The sequence below is a fragment of the Syngnathus acus genome, chromosome 21 (assembly GCF_901709675.1).
Source record: "Syngnathus acus chromosome 21, fSynAcu1.2, whole genome shotgun sequence".
NCBI lineage: Eukaryota > Metazoa > Chordata > Actinopteri > Syngnathiformes > Syngnathidae > Syngnathus > Syngnathus acus.
The window spans coordinates 8171842-8192453 of NC_051105.1; the positions used below are offsets into that span (position 1 = coordinate 8171842).

The 20612-nt window shown below is 41.3% G+C and overlaps 1 protein-coding gene across 6 annotated transcripts in view; it reads left to right on the forward strand.

The window, feature by feature from the left end:
* pard3bb (par-3 family cell polarity regulator beta b) overlaps positions 1–20612 on the forward strand; it is a 76896-nt gene that overhangs the window by 23397 nt on the left and 32887 nt on the right. For 3 of the 6 annotated variants that reach the window (XM_037280723.1, XM_037280724.1, XM_037280728.1), the window contains 10 exons: positions 5040–5231; positions 5371–5529; positions 6741–6879; positions 8828–8930; positions 9022–9122; positions 10236–10280; positions 17312–17527; positions 18344–18394; positions 18470–18574; positions 18744–18969. In XM_037280723.1, coding sequence (XP_037136618.1) covers positions 5040–5231; positions 5371–5529; positions 6741–6879; positions 8828–8930; positions 9022–9122; positions 10236–10280; positions 17312–17527; positions 18344–18394; positions 18470–18574; positions 18744–18969 — 1337 coding nt within the window. The remainder of the gene's footprint in view (positions 1–5039; positions 5232–5370; positions 5530–6740; positions 6880–8827; positions 8931–9021; positions 9123–10235; positions 10281–17311; positions 17528–18343; positions 18395–18469; positions 18575–18743; positions 18970–20612) is intronic. The other 3 variants (XM_037280727.1, XM_037280729.1, XM_037280725.1) reach the window with 2 other exon arrangements.

The following is a 20612-nucleotide window of genomic DNA, read 5'->3' on the forward strand; positions in this document are numbered from 1 at the left end:
TATTCCATTTACGCTTTATGTGACAGTTGGGAGATGACTTTTTTTTTTTGTTGCACATTTAAGTACCGTTACAGCCTTTTGCTCCTGGGGCATTGGGTGTTCAATTCTTTCAGCAGCTCTTGTTTCTTCTGAGAAGGTATTTATTTGGCACCTGGCGCACTCAACTAATCTCGAGTTTAGTTTCTACAAATGAGAATGCAAATGTTATCTCGGAAAAATGGAATGCGGTGATTACTTGAATTGGACGAAAAAAAGACAAATCGATGAGGTTCCGGCTCCACGGCTCGGAATTGAAGAATGTGAAAAATGGATGGATTGACTCTCCATTACAGTTAATCGTGAGAACTGATTAATTATACGGTTGAACTGCAATTTCTCATAGAATAGCTTAGCTCAGCTTGAATATGTCAATAAAGTAGCAATGCGTGTGTGTGCGTGATGTGGACATGATTATTTAGTGACCGTGTACAATCTATACTGCAGACAAACAGGGCAAGGAATAGAGAATGTAACCATTATGCTTGACTAGATTGGTTGGGGCTCTGGCCAAGCAATGAGACTACCGGCACACACAAATAGACCACGTCTGTATGTTTTGGAGCAATGTTCTAGTTTAAAGTTTGGAGGGACATTCTCAAAGTTGAGAGTTGTTGTTGCGTTGATGATGAGGGAAAGAACTTTAGTTGTATATCATTAAAGATGCCTCCAAATTAGTCTTGCTTTTTTTTTTTAATTTTAAGTTGTCACAAAATCAAATATATTTAGAATCAAATTAACTGTTCTGATTTTTTCACACACACACAAAGAATTTTTTTCTTCTACTTTTCCGCCAAAAACCGGAAAGCGATAGAAACAGCAGTGTGTTTTTTTCCCAGGTAAAAGATTGCTAGATTCATTGCATATAATCACATAACACAATGTTATGTGGGTTTTGAAAGAAAGATCTGTTAAAGTGCTCAAAAACGTCTGGAGAGTAAAAAATACGAGAAACTCCGCTTTGTAAACATCCAGCAGTGAACGAGTTAATCGGGATTGCTATTTCATGGCAGGTTGGTTGTGTATGGGATATTGAGCCAGAAGAACCAAGATGAAATAATGGATCCATCTTGTCGATCTACCCCCCACTGCCGATGTTTCACTTCAGACCACCATCTGGTGTTGTTTGTTAACATCTGTGCTCAGTGTAATACAAACACATTATTATAGTTCTACAGCAAAACACACTCTGGCACCAAGTCACCTCTACCTAAGCATATAATCATGTTAATGAACAAAATGCACAGTAGGTACAGTAGAAACACACACATTGTATATTTAGCTACCGGTTCTGCATTACAATTAATACATTCGAAAAAAAAGAAGTAGAATTCACCATTCAAGATGGCTACCAACTTTGAAAAAAAAAATCACTAAGAGTGATCAGCTTCAACGATATTGATTACACCAGATGGACCCTAAAGAATATCCTGTATGTATTAAAACAATATTGAGAAGCTCCATTCTGCTCTCTCATACCGGACACCGTGTTTGTGTGTCACTTTTCACTGGTAATGTCGCCGTTGTGACCTCATGCCACTGTCCTTATACATTTCCCCATCTGTTATGCCCACAGAGACCTGGGGGTGCACACATACACACCAACACACTGACTCCAAGGCAGCTTTGTGTCTGTAGGGTTTGCCATCCTCTCAAGGGAGGTCATCTGAGAATGTCTCTTCTCTTTGTTTTTTCATGCTTACCTGTTTTCTTTTTCGATTAGCGTATTGATTGTAGACTGCATTGTAGAGATTTTGACCAATATTAAATACACATTAGCTTCCACTAAATAGAAATAAAAAGATATTCTAAGCATGAAGCGCCAAGCCAAAACAATACCAAATATATCTTACATATGCATCCTGTTTTATAATAATACATGTGAAATATCAAAAATAGTTAACTCTTGTAAGAAAGCGAAGCGTGGGGAGTCTCTGCCACATAGTATCCATTCTTTGTCGCTGGTTTCTGTAGGAAATAGGTGGTAATACCACAAAATAACACAAGTGCGAAAATAGAGCTGGTGCCACAATAAAAATGTCCCTGTTGATAGTTGATTCAATTTTGTCCCGAATCTTCTGAAGTCTTTGTCTTTGCTGTCCGAGTTGAAGAGAAGCAGCGCAGCTTCCTCTGACATCTTATCACGGACTTGAGTGGGATGATGCGCTCTTGTGCTGAGCAGATCTGAACATCCATCCAAATGCTCCAGTGGGCGGGGATTAGATTTAAAAACATGTACAGCTAACACCAAGCACATGGACTAACACATGGAGCTCAACACACACAAAAATCATAAACAAGAAAAGCTAAGAAGACATGAGAATGTGATGCATCTCAAAGCACAACTAAAATAATAAATTATTTCATCTTCCTTTCTCGGACTATCTGCTGGTTTCCCCTTGAGGCAGAAAAACTTTTTGACTTCCCACCATTAAACTTCTCGTTGGAGCCTTTACCCTTTGGCATTCAGGTAATCGTTGGAGAAGTGCGATGAGTGATTTGACAGCGAGGGCTTTAAGTTGAGTAGGCACAAATGGGAAAGTTATTTACCAAAGTCATGAGCCCGACGCCTTGAAAGACAGTGTTACTGATTGTGGGAGCAACTATTATCATCCAGGATTCATAATGTCTCAAGAAGATATGCAATAAGACCAGTGGCCATAAAGTGCTGTGGCTAAACTAAACTAAATAAACGGTACAATGCAAATTTCCTCTTGTACTACCTGTCTTTTTCCACATTTTCTCTCTGTATTTCCGCCTTTGCCTCATCTAAATGATTTGTGCGTGCGAGTCGGTCATGCTTAGTTTAATAAATCACAAGCACACCAATAGACAAGAGACCTGTTAATGGTACATAATCCAGTTGATCCGTCATCACGGTAAGCCATTTAAATGTTAAACGACCGGCATGGGGAGGTTCATTTGCAAACATCTTTTTCTATAATGAGATGCGTTTGATAGAGTACCTATAACAGCCCACAGAAAATCGCACAGGCATAAAGTACTTTTTCTTATTTGTGTTTTCCATTTGAGCCATCATGATTAAACAACAATTGCCATGAGACATACTGTATATAACACCATCATGGATTATATCTATATGGCCTTATTGCAATAGTTGTATCATGCAATGAAAATGTTATGCTCTATTATATTAATTTCACACACAAACCCGCTGATTAGTAGTTTTGCCTCTGTCTGTTTTTCTCTTAAAACCCACTGGAGAAGTCACTAGACTAGAGCTTATGCATTGTTCAACAAGAAGGTGGAATTAATCAGCTCGATAAACAATATGATATGATTTGAATACTTTTGTCAGATTCTATGAACATCTCACGGCCCATGGGAAGTCTCAACTGCTGCTGAGATCTCTTGGTTTAAGTTCTGTAACCAAATCGGTCATTCTTCCAGAATTGTTTGTTATTTCTGCAACATGATAAAGAATTGGGATTGTATCGTAATTAAGGATGTGGAAATAAAATACTGTAGTAGGAGTAGCAGAAATGCTTGAGAGGTCTAAAAATGTTCCATTATCTGTCAGCAGTTCTTCCTGGTGTTTATCTTTTCTGTCTGGGCTTGTGTTGCCTCCTATCCTGTCTAGACACTGACTGTCAGTCTGATCAGGACACTGTGCAGGAAGGAACATTCTAGTAATCCCTGCACTGTATATCCATACAAAAGGAATATTACAATTTATTAGAGTTCATTCAACCTGAAATGTCTTGTAAATTTGACACACTACAGAGAAAAAGGTGCTGACAAACCTCCCAAATTTGATTAATTAAAAGATATCGGCTAGCTTATAAAATAAGGCATAAAAATTGTGAGTTATCTTTTTGGGCATGTTTGTTGAATGCCTGAAAACCAGCCTTGCTGAAAAATAAATACTTCTTTCTTTAGCACCAGCACAATACTTTGTCTACTTTCTGAGGCCTTGATAGCGCCACATATTTGAGCTGTGACAATATATCCGGTTAACCCTTGCACATCATGGCGAGAGGCTACAACAGCTAGCTTGCAAGCTAACAGGCTAGCAGGGTTTCTCTCATTCGACAGGCAGGCAGCAAGATTGTTCGTGCCGTCACTTCACGGATTAGGAATTTAAATAATGACACTGAGCTGTTTTGTAAATTCAAGTATCTCGGAAAGATGCATTTTCGGGGCATTGGCATAGCTAGCTAGCTAACTGCATGCTGTTGTGGTAGAAATAAGCTCTCGTCTCTTTATTTAGTGAGAGCTCCTACTTTGCTGATAAGAAGCATGTTAAATTTGCTGGTCTTATTCTCGGCTGCTTCATAGAAGATGCTCATGCCCCAGCTCTATTTCTAAGGCCGCGTACACCCCGTGAGCCCTGTAGCCCTGGAAACCGGTCCATCTAGCATCTTGTTGAACCTTTTAGCTGTCATCATGCATTCCATTTGCAATTGCTACATGGATCATGATGGATGCCTATTATGTCTGGGTTCACCTGAGGCAGAGGACTGACAGATTATCCCTGTACTGGTTGTAGCCGCAGGCGACTTGCAAATGGGAATGGTTCCGTTGCTTGGGAACATGTGCTTACTGTACAATGCTTTGATGATGAATGTTCTGCTCTGCTTTGCCGGGCTTTACAAAATGATTAGCATACGCGCTCAGTTGTAGCTTTAGGGGAACCTTGTTGATGAAAAGCAAACAGGAGACAGGGAGGAAATGGCTTTTCCTGTAAGTGACAGGTTCATATTTGTTTAAGGGGGAAGTTTGCGTGGCTTAAAATCCTCAGTCCCCGATCAAAGCCACACCCTTCACTAACATAAGGAAATAACTTATCACTTAAATTGAAAAAAAATAAGAAGGAACAACTGAAACTACATTTTACGTTCATAACACTCCACCTTCTGTTCCCGATTGGTTGTTTTTCCTCGGGCGCGGTGACTTTTACAAATTAAATTATTATTCGTTATTTTAATGGTAAATTGAAAAATGATTCAATTCTCCATTCCTTGTTTTCTCTTCTGCTTTAGAAAGATGAGGGCCCTCGCGACCATGGCTTAATTTTGGAGAATGGGAAGGAGCAGCTCATGTTCGAGGTGCCCCTCAATGACTCTGGCTCCGCAGGTTTGGGTGTCAGCCTCAAAGGAAATAAGTCGAGGGAGACAGGAGAGGACTTGGGAATTTTCATCAAATCTGTCATACATGGAGGAGCTGCTTACAAGGTGAGCGACCTACAGTAAAAGGTCCCTCAAATTTCCAGTGACCCAAATGAAAGCAGCATTACCTTTATTTTCCCATCGTAAAATGTGCTACTTGGCCCATTTTTGAAGGGCATCGATTGAACATGAGTTTGTGGTACAGGATGGACGTCTGCACATCAATGATCAGCTGGTCGCCGTGAACGGAGAATCTCTGCTCGGACGCTCCAATCATGTGGCCATGGAGACACTTCGCCGCTCTATGTCGCATGAGGGAAATGTCAGAGGGACCATTCAGCTTGTGGTGATGAGAGCACTGAAGGTACACAAACAGAGATGCAAGTCAACTTTGGCAATCTTTAATTTTAATAATTTTTTTCCCGAAGACTGTTTCCTGTACCCTTTCTTTGGCTCCCCGTGGAATAAAGGAGACTTACTTTTTCACAGACTATTGACTTTGCCTCTTTCCACAGTGACTTTTCAGCGCTTTAAGCTCCATTTATACTTGACACGAGTCTCCCCGCTCTTTTTTTCTGCTCTTACCAGCTAACTGCAAAAGAGCATTTGCACCGGTTTTGTCCTTGCGCTTTTGTGAGTGCGCGCGTGTGACTTGGTGTTCATCTCTCAGCTGTATCTCTTTTCTCTATCAGTAAAAAAGGTTCTTTTCATCCTGGCTGCTATTCAGCAGATCCACTTTGCATCGCTCCGTAGAATCTATCAAGGGCCTTGTGCCACACTGAGCTTGACTCGAATGTAAATGGCTTTTTTTTTTTTTCTCATTTTGCATTGGCTGCTGGTAGTGGAGCGGAAGTACAGATCATGGATGTTCAGTAAAAAAAAATCACCGCTTCAGACATTTCACTGTTTGTACTGTTGCTTGAAAATAAGAGTTCCTCAGCCCTTTAGTCACAGATATTATAAGAAATATGGACTGCGCGTACTAAAAGCTATGACATTAGCATAACAATGTTCCGATCTGATTTGTGAGTGTAGATAAGAAACTGCGGAGATCCGCCTGTCGAAACAATAAAACGTATGAACCACTAAAATATAAAAAAACACAGCGGTGTCCACTCATGCGATGGATTTGTCGCTGAGCATGTGGCTTTCTTTTGCAAAATATTCATCGTGCTGCCAGACAATATTGATGTGTTCAGGGAAGAAAAGAAATTTTTGGGAGTTTGTTTGAGGTCTTTCTTGAGAGACAGAAAACCCCATGCATATGCATATATGTTAATTAATACACCGTTTCTGCTTACCAGACAAACTATGAATATATGCTAATTTAATTCCCAAAGAACTCTCATGAAAAAGACAGAAATATATTACAACATTGAAATGCCTGATTTGTTTTTCTCAGTATCTTAAAGAGGCCGAACTGTCTACGCAAGTGCAGTTATAACAGCTGTCATTGATATGACTTTCCCAACTTTTAGTACGCAGGCTCGTTCTGATGTTTTTTTTCTCAGAATAATGAACAATAGACTGTAAAATTGTTGTTGAGGTCACAATTCTGAATGTGTCATTTTTCAGGATCAACATGGTCTGTCATCCAGTCGCTCACTTGACAACTCCCCGATCCCGTCTCGGTTGATGAATCAAACCAACAGTCCCACAGGATTGGTTTACCCGACTAACTATCACGTCAACAGCGCATTCCACACATCCGATGGTGAGTAATCGTACAGTAAATTAAAAAAACAAATCACCAGTCCTTTCAACCCGTTCTGAATTATTGTAGCGTTGCTTTATGGCCGACATTTCAATAAGAAAAGAAGAAGTAATGACAAGAGGAGGCTTTTATGGATGCAATAGATTTTTCCATTCTTCTAATGGCTTTGGCGTGACACGCGGGCTGTTTGTCAAGCTAGCTACAATGGCTACAAAGTTGATTTATTAACCTGATTGGCTTTTTATGGCTATAACACAGAAAAAACATTTTCCCAACCACCTTGTACTTTTTGTTCAAATATGCTGTCTCATAAATTATTTCTTGTGTCAGGGTCGAAATATTCAATTACATTTTGATGATAGCGTAATCGGACCAGATACACTGTAAATGACTTTTAATTTCTAAATTAAATAAAAACCTGATCGCAACAAATTTCTCCTCAACTCAATTTTAGATTTTGGCCCTTTAAGGTAGAGCAATTCAGGCAAAAGTTCTGCCTGAGCAAAGTTATTTAGTTTGAGAAAATCATTTTGTGTTGTTGAAACAGCTGGCATTTCGTTTTCCAATAACTTCAGTCAAACAGAGGCACTGAGTTAATAATCAAAATCAAACTAATTAATGTTTTACGCATGAACTAAAAACGACTGGGACAGCTACTGTCATCTACTTGACAATTTTAATTAACGATGACACCCTTTTGCCTTTTTATTTCTCCCTCACTCTTTTTACCTTGCTGTTTATCCTTCCTCTCGTGTTTGTCAAGCTTCTCCTGTGTTTTAGTTGAGGCAATGTTGACCTTCTTCACCTAATCTGTTTAGTATATGAGCGTGCATGAGTTTGCACAAACATAGTGTGTGCAAGGCTATTTTTATTTTTTTTTAATTTGTGTCTCTGGAGTTTGCAGATGTGCGAGCGTTCGAGTAAGCACGCTCGTGCTCCGATTGTTAGCCGGAATCAAACTGTGTTATCTGTGTGTGTTTTGTGTGTTTACGCTGGATGTGGTAAACATGTCTGACCTTGCTCTTCAAATTCACCTCATCTACAGTGTCATTCACATGTACATAATAGTGAGGACATTTTTCAAGTGTGTATATTTCGAGCTCAGTGTCACCGTGTGAATGACGCGGTAGCTACGAAAGCGAAAAGGAGAGAGGGTTCCAAATACAGAAGGTCGGACGCACAAAAAAAAAAAATGGGCATCTGCTACTGCTACCGGATGATTTATCTTTTAACAGAAAAAATGCCTTTTTCACATCAAAGAGTGGGAGGCAGTGAGAACAGATTTGTGTGTGTGCGCACGAGGTGAAAGAAGAATGTGTTTTTGACAGTGGAGCCGATTAAGGTGCTGGCAGTGACGAGAAATGACTAACTTTGACGGGGAAAAATGGAAAATGGAGTGGAAGATGTGATGATTAATGGGAGATCTGAAAGGCGCAGTAACAAAAAAAATATTACATTGTAAGATGACAACCAAAGTTACAGTGCAGCTACATGGAAAGTATTTTATCAAACGTTGGCATACATCTAATTATTCTTTATGGAAACATTTTTACTTTTTAGTTTAAAATGGCTTACCTTATCTAGACTCCAGCATCGTATTGTAAATCTATGGCACTCCGTGTTCCAAAGAGGAGAGCCTTTGTTATTTCTAAAAGGAACATTTGGGACAATTAGGATCTCCTCGCTGAGAATTGAGCAAAGAACTGCTAATTCACTCAAGAAGTTCTCCAGGGATCCTGTGTGCAGACAAAAAAAACATACTTTTGGTATGATTTAGATTTAATGAAAGGTTTGTTGTGGTTGTGTAAGCCCTCGCAACTCAAAACATACAATAAAATAAAAGTGATTGTGTCATTATAATTACGGGCAATACAATAAGCCAATTAGTCTGCAATGTAATGTATGGACAAAAAAAGGGCTCTGGACATAAGCACTGTATATTTTTCAGGGTCATATGCAAGTTATTCTCACATTGATGACGAGACAGATCAGAATGGACATGGTACTGAGGCAAGAAGCTCTGCTCAACCGTTCTCTTACCTACACGAAAGGTGAGTTGATCATTTCAGCGATTGAGACATTTTGTAGTTTTAAAAAATATTCTAAGAGTTTAAATGAACATGTTGGTGATTCTGGTACCAGGAAAATGTCTCCGTCCCAGTATGACGCCCAGCAGCAGTTCCAGCATGTGAAGGCCTCCAAGAGCGTTGACTTGGGCACTGCTCCAAACCAGACACACACTGGTGGGCATTTTTTTATATTTAGCTTTTCATGCATTTTCAGTCACTCCTGGGGTTGAATTCCAATTTAATATGATTATATGACTTTTTTTAACTGTTTAGATCCATTTCTAATATATTCATACAATGCATGAAACAACTGAAATGCAAATGCATCACATAACTGCGTCATAACATGGATGGAAATTCATATCTCTGCAAATTGGTTTGTGTTTTGCAGACATGGATGTATCTATGCCACCATTCAGTGCATTGCAATGAAAATAATAAGCTCATTATATTAGCTTCAACCAATCTTTGGAAATGAAATGAGACATCTCAACTGCACCCGTATGCATATTTACACTTTATCTGCGTGAAACCAAAGTAGACGCACGGTGACTTGCCAAAAGTCTGGGGCTGCAGAAGCCGTCATAAAAATTAGCCACAAACTGATGTGGTCAGACGTATTCACCAATGCACAGTGCTAGAATTACGTTTTACGCTTGCTTTTGATTAGGAAAATATTTGCAGCGCACAGCCATTTACTGTTTGGTTTTTGTGGTCTTGTGTGTATTTGGCAGAGAGCTACCCGCCGGTTGGTATTGGCTTTTCATCTTTTTTTTTTCTTTTCATTTCTTCACCACAAAGGGCAAAGAATAGCTCAAAAGTGCCTTTTTTAAAATAGGTGAAAAGTAACCCAAAGCTTGACTAGGGACAATTATGAAAGCTGTGGTGTCCAACAGAGGAGAAAAAGGCCAACACAGCTGGTTCAGTTTGAGTGGTGAAGAAACAACATGACTGAATAGCGAGGGGGATGATGGAAAGAGGCGAAAGTGAAGTGACGTCTTAGAGATGAAAGCCCCGACTGATATGTTCAAAGAGAAAAGTGAGTGCTAGTGATGAATGAGATGACTTGCTTGCGAGCTGTGATGCTGACTAAACATTCCGGGATGAAGATCAGATGGTCCCGATGACAAGTTTGGCGGTGGGGTTGAGAAGAGGGACTTTGGCACATTTGGAAATTTCGTCAAGATGAGTGGAAATTTTGAAGATCAAGTAGAGCCCAATTTGAAATGTGGGTTGGTGTGGATTGTATGTGTTTCAGGATTATTGATCATTTTTTGTTTGTTTCAGGTACAGATGTGAGCCACGAAAGATCCCAGGTTGAAAACACTGCAGGTGAGGAAACCTTCTCCAAATGACTACTAAATGATTTTTTTCCCGCTCATAGTTTCAGCCCAAAATTACCTTCCTACACTGTGAACAGATACCAGGCACAAACCATACTTGAAAACTAAAAACAACCCTTTTCTCAAATCATTCTCTGCATTGAATATAATGGAAATGCCAGTAATCCGTTCCAGCCTTCAAAAAAATGTTTAATAAGAAAAATCATAATAAGTGAATATAATATAAAGACATTTATATAAAAATATATAATATAAAGAAATGTATATATTGGAAAGAAACCTTTTGACATTTTTGGTTCAACTCTATGGACATGCGCCGCTTCTTCTGGCGTGCACACCCGGGCCACCTGGGGGCAGTATAATCCCATCACTGCCACCATACAGTGCTCATATCTCAAAGTTTGGCTTACAAGTCAAAACAAAAGAATCGAAAGATGGCTCTTATCTTAAAACTCCCAACTCCCATATCATATAAGGCATCACTGGAAATAAAATAGTGAGTCAGCGTTTACTAGTGAAGACAAGGAATTTAATTGATCTCACTACAAAGTCAGTCATTTACTGTGACTTCAAGTACGTCAACTTTTCTGGAAAATACCTTTTAAACGTTTTCCACATTCTACTTTTTTTCTCAGCTTTAAAGTTGTTATTACGTTTCATTTAAAGTCAAAGTCAAAGTCAAAGTCAAAGTCAGCTTTATTGTCAATCCCTTCATACGTCAAGACACACAAAGAAACCGAAATTCCGTTTCCTCCATCCCACGGTGACGAGACATACAAGTAGGCGACACAAAACAAAAACAAGTAGGCACAAACCATAAATAATAAATAATAAATAAAATAAAATGAGCGATGAATAAAAACAGACCAATAACCCATTGAATATGAGGGGCAAAACCGAGCCAGTGAGCATACAGCAAGAACAGGACGCTACGCTGAAAGGGGGAGCGAGTTCAGGATCCTAACAGCCTGGAGTACGAAGCTGTTGGAAAGTCTGGTGGTGCGGGAGCGCAGGCTCCTGTACCGCCTCCCAGAGGGCAGAAGTTCAAACAAAGGGTGAGCGGGGTGACTCACATCACTCACAATCTTGGTCGCCTTGCGGGTGAGATGGGAGGTGTAAATGTCCTTCAAGGAGGGGAGAGAAGCACCAATAGTCTTACTAGCCGTTTTCACAATGCGCTGCAGGGCCTTCAAGTCTTGGTCAGTGCAGCTGCCACCCCAGACAGCAATACAGCTGGAGAGGACGCTCTCAATGGTGCCGCGGTAAAACGTAGTCATGACGGCCGGAGGAGTCCCCGCTCGCCTGAGTTTCCGAAGGAAGTACAGGCGGCGCCGGGCCTTCTTCGCCAGCGACGCGGTGTTGGTGGACCAGGAGAGATCCTCACTGATGTGCACCCCCAGGAACCTGGCGCTGCTCACTCTCTCCACCACAGCACCGTCGATGGTCAGCGGCAGGTGTTGGGCGTGACCCTTCCGGAAGTCAACGACAATCTCCTTGGTCTTGTCGACGTTCAGCAGGAGGTTGTTGTCCCTGCACCACGCGGTCAGAAGGTCAACCTCCAGCCTGTATTGAGTCTCGTCTCCCTTGGTGATGAGACCCACCAGAGTCGTGTCGTCAGCAAACTTCACTATGCGGTTGCCGCTGCAGGTGGCAGCGCAGTCATGCGTCAGGAGGGTGAAGAGCAGCGGACTGAGCACGCAGCCTTGGGGGGCCCCTGTGCTCAGCGTGATGCTGGCGGAGATCTTGTCGCCAACACGTACCACCTGTGGCCTCTGACAGAGGAAGTCCAGTAGCCAGTTGCAGAGGCCGGTACTGAGGCCCAGCTTGTCAAGTTTGCCGATGAGACGCTGCGGCACAATGGTGTTGAAGGCAGAACTGAAGTCCACAAACAGCAACCTCACATACGAGTCCTTCCCCTCCAGGTGGGTGAGGGCCGAGTGGAGGGCAGAGCAGATGGCATCCTCAGAGGACCGTTTGGCTCGGTACGCAAACTGGAAGGGGTCAATGGTGGGGGGGAAAAGGTCCATAACCATTAAAAAAATGGGAGCTAGCACACAGGCATAATGTGCATTACGGCAAATCATGGGCAGAATGCAACATGTGCTTTCTAGAAATGAAACGCTAATAAAAGAGAAATTACTTCTAACCACTGGAAAAATTGAGGGCAAAACATGTTTCTTTTCGAACCCTTTCCCAGAATTGGTTTGGACCTGCTTCTTTCATCCTGATGCATATTTTATATGCTCGAGTTTGGGAAGGACAATCCGTTCCGGATGCAGTATAGTATATATAAGTAGATTATCGCAATTATTGTCCACACCAAACTCGGTTCAGTCGCATTTCTGTCCCAACTCATTTCAGGACTTTTGAGGAGTACAGATTTGATAAAACAGTGGGCAGTATCGGGTGAGCTCTTGGGAAAAACATCAGTGGCTGTGAAACCGTCATTTATGGGAATGCTGTTTTTTTTTCTTTAACTTCCCGCCACGATTTTCCACCTCCACACCCCAAAAAGCAACACAAAATTTGATGATCATCCTTTCCATATAGCGTCCTGATGATGATGGAAATTCTTCATCATACATTGGCACATAATCCACTCCACATTATATTGTAATTAAGCAGACTCAGAGATGAAGGTGTGACCTAAATGGTAGTTCATATTGCATGTGAATTCTCTCACATAATATTAGACAGTATAGAAATTCAATACGGCAACGGTCGGGGAAATGCCTCAACTGATGCGCATCATATTCACACGCTCGACGAGAGATATCGCGTTACAATGATCCTAATGATTGCGCTAATCGTTTCGGAGAGATAAAGCATGAAATCAGCACTAATATTTTCTGGAGCAAAACTTTTTCAACTGCACTTGGTCTCTTTCCCGGAGCCACTTTAAATAGGACGGAACGGTCTGCTAAGCATATTGCTGATCGGACAAAAAAAAACTTGTGTTTCTTCTTTTACCGGGTTAATAAAAACAGCCCACAGCTTTGTGTGTGTGCGTAATGAGCACATGAATATGTGTAAAAATGTATTCATTTATGCACAAAAGTGGATTTTAAATGTGTGTCAGAACGTATTACCAGACGGTAGAATAAAACACTCGGCACAAGTCGATCCATTTTCTAATGACCTTTTTTGGAGAACTTCTATTTGGAGTAAAATAATTGTCAGCTTTTCGGTTTTCCTGTTTAATGTCGTCTTCTCCCCCAATTATTTCTTCCTCCATCCACCGCTAATGTCCTCACTCTTGTGCTCTCGCTTGCCCTCTCGCAGTCTTTTTCTCGCCGACAGCATTCCGGCTTAGAGGCTGACAATCAGGCAGAGGGGCTTAGGAGGAACAACGGCTCCCTGAAAATGTGTTTGTACGTGATGCTGAGGGAGACCATTGTCTGAATCTCTCCCTCGTGCAACTTTGACTTTGATGACAGTCACATACTGCCAAGACTCTGCCAAAAAAAGTGTCTTCAGAGACGTTTCTGCCTCTGCGATTGTTTATTGCTATCTGTTGCCTTCTTCTCCTTTTTTTTTTTTTACAGATTTGTCTTTTTGTCCATTGTTTCCTTGTCTTGCTGGTTCTTGCTGACTTTACTTGGGATTCAAGCTCAAAGCCACCTACTTAGGCTTATATGGATTGATGTATTGATTTGTCCGTGAGCGAGCGAGCGAGAGAGAGAGAGTCTCTGTGGGTGTGTACACGTGTATATCACCGCACATTAGCTCTTCTCAACAGTCCTTAGACACGCAGTACAAATAGCTCAGTCTCTTCTACTGTCTGTTTGCATCGGTAAACGTTTGCTCCGCCCTCGTAGCAATATGGCACACGGGGTTCAAGAGCTTTCTTGGCTGCTGCTTTGTATATACCCAATGCTCCTTGACCCCCATCTCCGTTTTCTCCAGTAAGCCAATAAAAGTGAGCAGTAATCAGTAGATGGTCAGCACTGTCCTTTTTTTGCTGGCCAACCCATTTGTCTCTATCAGCTTCCACTCGGTTATCAATGACATGCGGGTGGATCGTATATGTCATGGTGCTTGAAAGAGAACGGCAACAAGAGAGGGAGGCCATTTGTTTCTGTCCTCATTTGTCAGGAACTTGCCAGAAGATGACTTGGTTTATAAACAGCTGTGTCGGCGAAGGAGGAGAATTGCTTGTATACTTAAGACGGCAGTCCTTAACATCCATAAGTGTTGCATCTGTATTTTTTTTTGGGTTCTCCATTTCTTTGGTTCTCGGACGGAGTGAGGTCAGCCTATCATTGAAATATCATCGTCTCTCTCAGCCCTACTTTTGCCACAACACGGATGTTCTTGAATATTTTTCTTAACTTACCGTAAGGAGGTTCTTGGATACGTTTAACCGTGTTTAATGGGATTTGCCATCGGGGACTAATAATAGTTGTTCACCCAGGGCAAATGAAACAAACTGCTCGTTGCACTGTAATCTTTTTTTTTTTTTTTTTGCTGTGATTTAAGATGTGAATTATAGGAGATAAGATGTCATGTATAATGCATGTTTTGGAATTAGAGCTATCAGATCAAGGATCATCTTGATAAAAGGGATCATAAGCATCTAAACAAGCCTGATATCACTTCTACTAATATTTTATCGCTTAAGGCATGGATGATTCAAAGGAGCCCATGACTTTTAAGTTTTATCACTAAGTGGTACAGTCGGACCGGAGTTAAAAGAAGTACAAGCTTAGCTAGGTAAGTTCTCTTGCATTTAGTATTGTCAATTTTATTATCTCCGTGAACTCCGGATCAGAACCAACGTGGGTTTTGGGATACAGTGGTTCTTTGAAATGGTTCAATGTGACGTTTGTCTCAAGGAGCTTGCATTGCATCTCAGGTCGCCTTGGTGTGGCCGCAACTGTCAGTTAGGACTTTCAAATCAGGCCCAACTCGTTTGTTTTGCTGCTGTACTGATACAGGAACAGCCTGAACAGGAAGAGGGAACAGTTGGGTGGAGACCGGTTTAAAACTAATAATAGCAAAATATGTTGAGTATGTTTAAAGTTCCAAAGCTCCGACTCAGACGAGTGGTAAGTGGCAAGTTGACACGACTGTATTTCTTACTCGCTCACTGTTAGATACCTCCGGAAAACATGTTCCAGGTATATTTTGCATTTGAATGTGGATTTAGAAGTCTAGAAGCAAGCTACGTCTCTTTTTAAGAGACTCTATGGCGTGTTTAGATTTTCTCCAAGTGAGGATTGTTGGCAGGTCTGCTGGCTCTGTATTGTTGAGCTGCTCCTTAGCGTAATTTTGACTTTGGAAGTAGCCTATTGCCTCGATGCCAAGAAAATAGCTTCGGGATAGCTTGGCAAGCTCATTGTGTTTTATTTTCAAGATGTCATGCTCATCTTTACTCTTAAAATTCCTCTCGCTCTTTGTTCTTGTCTTAGTGTCGGTTTTCCTCTGCCAGTACCGTTTTCTCACCCTTTCCAACTAATCACTTGTTCTGTCATCTCTCTCTCTCTCTCTCTGACTGTTTCTTTCTTTCTCGCTCTCCCTCCAAAAGCGGCTTAATGCTATCATCTTACATTTGGACCGCAGTAATTACATTTATGACACAAATCCTGTTAGGAACAAATACTTTGTGTTTGGAGAGCAAGTGTGTTTGAGTGACAACATAACAAACCGCTTTGGGCTTTTGTGTAGGATATCTTCAACTGAAAGCTCGAGAATTGTTGATAAGAACGTGACACAAACTAGACTTCATTTATAAATTTGAGCTGAAATTCCAGTCCGGCGATTATGTTCAGCAAAATACTGTTGCTTCATAACATTGTCGTTAAGTCATGATATAGTAACAACAAGTTAATCGTTGATTGAGTATTTTCGACAAGGCAGCAGCAAATGGTCGTATTTTGTTACCGATTAATTTTCTGGTTATTGTCTGCGTTAAATTATAATTATAATGGGCATCTGGACATAATGTGTGGTGTGTTTATGGATGGGAGCATCACCAGTCACAGCCCCTGTCCATCTCTCTTGCCAGCAGCCAATGTACATTATGCATGCATGCATTCTGTGTGTGTGTGTGTGTGTCTGCGCCCGAGTGGGTGGGCCAGAATTGATTCTGCAGTCACGTCGTCATCAGCCTTCTAATCTCAGAAATACACACATACAAAAACCGCAGGAGCAGTCATGTGTATAGGGAATCATTATCTTAAGTGATTCGAGTTTAGCCATCATGAATCAAAGTGGCATCGTATCGACAATCTCCAGCCATCTCGTGTGTTTGTGTGAGCGTAATGTTAACCTGTACAAATGTATTTGGAGCTGGCAACAGGCCGAGTCGAGCTCACCACTTTCCATTCACCCCCCCCTCCCCTTTTTGCTGTCTGTCACCATGTTCCCAAGAATAAACTTAATCTGCTCTCCCTCCCTAATGTTATTGCTCCCTTCCATTTTGTCCAGAAATCACAATATGAACCATTTTATTAAGGAATTCTTTATTTGGTGAATATTCACACTCCCGCCCAGTCACTGGAAAAAAAAAAATAACACCCAGCACTAGATGCAACTTTTCTTTCTTTCTTTCTTTCTTAATTTCGTCGTTCTGTTTTTTGAAACATGAACGTGTTAAAACTTTGCAATCCAGTCTGTTACACGCTTGGCATCACCTTTGCATTCTCCAGATGGTCCAACTTACACCTACAATCTCTTTGGCTACGTTTCTTTGCAGTCGACTATAGTTCTGTTGCGTTTCATCATTCCTTCTGCGGTTCGCCTTCCTCCCTCGGTAATACCTCTCAATGCGGTCATGATGGATAGCGAACCCGTTGGACTCGAGCAAACACATCCATCACCATCTCAACAATGCCACAGTAAACTCAATCACAGTTTTGGTTTCATGGCACAATTGCTCTCAAAAGGCCACGCGTGCCACAGTCTTCTTGACTCCCGGTTAGCTTCTTCTGTTCTCCATCTATTTTTTTTTCTATTTTTAGTAATGATGTATTTTAGCAAATCAAACACACACCTTTGTGATCTACTGTTCCCTTTTAGCTCCGCAAACCCCCGCAGGACTCGGCCCGACTCTCGGCTTAAAAAAATCCTGCTCGCTGGAGAGTTTACAGACGGCTATGTCCGAAGTCAACCGAAAGAATGAACTCCTACCTTTCCATCGCCCTCGTCCAAATATGGCCCGAGGAAGAGGTTGCAACGAGAGCTTCAGGGCGGCTATCGATAAGTCCTACGACGGGCCACCAGAAGACGACGACGGTGAGTGTCATTTCAAGTCACAAATATTTGTCTTGTTGACCGCTTCACAAGACTTGTCATTTGGGTTACAGCGTTCTCGTGATTAGCATGTGTCCCTCACAGTTCTGAGGTGTGGGAACCATACAAACGGCTCAAAGCAATTTTAAATCAACATTCGAGAGCAATGAACAATCATTTGCTTTTTTAAAATTTTTGCCAACAGGATTGATTTAGAAAAGATGTTTCATGAATTTTGGAAGAATCCCAGACTACCACACTGCTGTCAACACAAACAGTATGAAGCAATGCAGCAGATTGCCCTTCAGTACATGATTCAATATTTAGCCGGGCTTTAGCTTTTAAATATTTATTCAGGGGGGTAAACGCTATCTGCTCGCTTTGTTTCACTGTGAGGTGTGGCTCAATTCCCAGTCGTGTTATTAGCAGCAAACTCTTATCAGTCACCAGCAGAGTAATGAGATGGCCTGTTTCAGATCACGACACTACACACAGGATGGGCCTAATAGGGCACGTCAACAGCGCGCACACGCACCGGCCATGTCTGTCATCATGCTTCTAATTGTTCAAAACTTTCGGAGCCCGCTGTTAATTGACAGAGAACAGTCCTTGAGCGTGCCCTCGCCACGAAGTCAAAATGTTTGCATAGCTATGGCAAATACTGTAGCCATGACAGATGGTTGGACATGCATGCTAATTTATTTTTTTTTTGCTGCCAATTATGCGCGAGTATGCTGGAATGCATTAACAGGATTTTTTTTTTTTAAGAAGATTGTTTTACTCAACCTATAGCTTTATGCATTCATTTGTCCTCATCAGGTTCGTGGGGGAGCAGTAGTTATTCCCAGCTGATTTTGGGTGAGAGGCAGGGTATATTTACACTCAGATTCACACGTGTGGACGTTAGGCAATCTTCAATTGACCCTTATACATGCATGTTTTCAGAATTTGAAGGAAGCGGGAGTCCGCGGAGAAATCCCTCACAAGCGCGGAAAGAACACGCAAACGCCACACAGGAAAGCCGGAGCTCAGACCCCAACCCTAAGAACTGTGAGGCACATGCACTGCCACTTAAGCATTCCTTAACAGCCACAATAGTTTGGGATTGATTTGAAAGAAGGTTTAAATGCAGTAAATTTGAAATGAGATCACCAGCGCCTTTGAGTTGCTTTCTTCCACGCCGTCCAATTCTCATTGTGTTTCTTATCCTCTGTTCTAGATGCATCAGAGCATAGTTCAGGACGGGAAACGCCGGCGAGTAGCTCTTCGCGCCAAGGCGTAGGGGATCCAGTGGAGGAGAAAACAAAAGGGGACAAGAAAAAGAAAGTAAAAACCAAGATGAAGGATAAGAACAGAGGCAAAGGGAAAGAAAAAGAGAAGAAAAAAGCAGAGGAGTCTGAGGAAACTGAAAAGAAGTCCAAGAAAATAGGCTTTGGCCTGTTGAGGTGAGTCAAACATTTTTTTTCCCCTAATATTTGCCAATGATATATTCTTACATATCTCAGTGGATTTAAAGTAACAACCTGAAGCTTAATGAAACTGATTGTCACTGCTATGACGGAGTAAAAAAAAAAGTCAGTCACAAACAAGCAGTATCACAGTAAATAGATGAATCCACTTGCTCTGCTACTAACAAAGCCCCGTCGACATTTTATTTGTTTTGCCTTCTACGAGTCTCTGAAGTCATTTAGTCGGGGCCACAAAACACTTGAACGACATCAAGGTCGGTCACAGCAACAAGAGCTGATTTTTCTAAATCAATCCAAGCAAGTCTGAGCAATTTATTTCCCAGACCGCCTTTGGAATGCGTAGCCGGATTTTGAAAACGACCACTTGGAAAAAGTCGTTTTGGATTCGTACAATGTCGACCAAGGGCAGCGTCAGTCAGATAAGGCATCATGGAATTCAGGATGTATAACGTCTTTTTCAGTCAGTGCAAATAAACAAGCAGCGTATGTAATCACCCCCATCCGCCCGTATTCACACGTCAACGCAGCGAGCACTCACCCCCAGTGAAGCGCTATCACGTGTTCGGTAGCACACAAAGAGCACTCTAAGAGCCGTGCCCCAATTTCTTTTAAGAGGTGCTTAAAATGATCTGTTGGAGCTATTTGCTCTGATTAACTCCAACTCAAAGTGTGAGAGGGGCGAGTACAGTAGGTACATACAGAGTGTGAAGGGACTTAGTGTTTCGATGAACAATGTGGACTTTCTGCTTTCATTCTAACCTGATAGCAGATCCTTTTTTTTTTAGCATGATTGTTATCGAACTGAGATTCCACACGGCCTTTACACTGATACACATCTGTAGAAAAACAGCTCTAAAACACTTTTGCTTACAAAGCGGTCTTGTACAGTTTGTAGGTTACATTAATGGTGGGAAAAAGATCTTAAATAATTTATCTCGGTCTTATTTTTATGACAAAAATAGGGCATTTGAAACAGGGGTGTGCAGACTTTTTCTATCCATTTCATGTAAATACAGTACATCCTAAGGGAGTGACTCATTTCTGTTAGCAGCTGTTCATCTTCATATAAGATACAAGACAGCTTTGTACATTTCTCAATAATGAATGAAATTCTGTTTTTTTTCTTCTGCCAATGATAAGCTGTAGCAGTTGTCTTTGAAACTGCTCATTTGCTGATTTTGTGCCGGTTTGGCTGTGTGACACAACCTGAAAGTAATGTTGGTGCATCTAAAGGATAACAAGCCCAAACTTCACCAATTATTTTGTTTTGCTACAGTTGCATTGTGTTTTTTTTTTAAATCTTGGTTCCCAATACATCCATTTAAGCATATTTATATGTAGACAGGGTTCTTTGTTTACGGTGCCGATGTTTCTAAGTTACGAAAGGCACTTAGAAATATCTGCTGTAATTATGTCATCTTGAAGTATCGCGCACGTATTTTGCATTTTCAGACCGTTATATTCCACTTTTTAATTTTAATACCAACTTTCATCTTTTCTTGTGACCATTTTTTTTTTTACTCCTGCTGTACACCGCGGTAGCGAGATAATCTTTGTACCATTCAGAACGTTCCTGGCTTTCTTTTCCCTCAAGCCTCGGCTCTCCCATCTGCATTTGA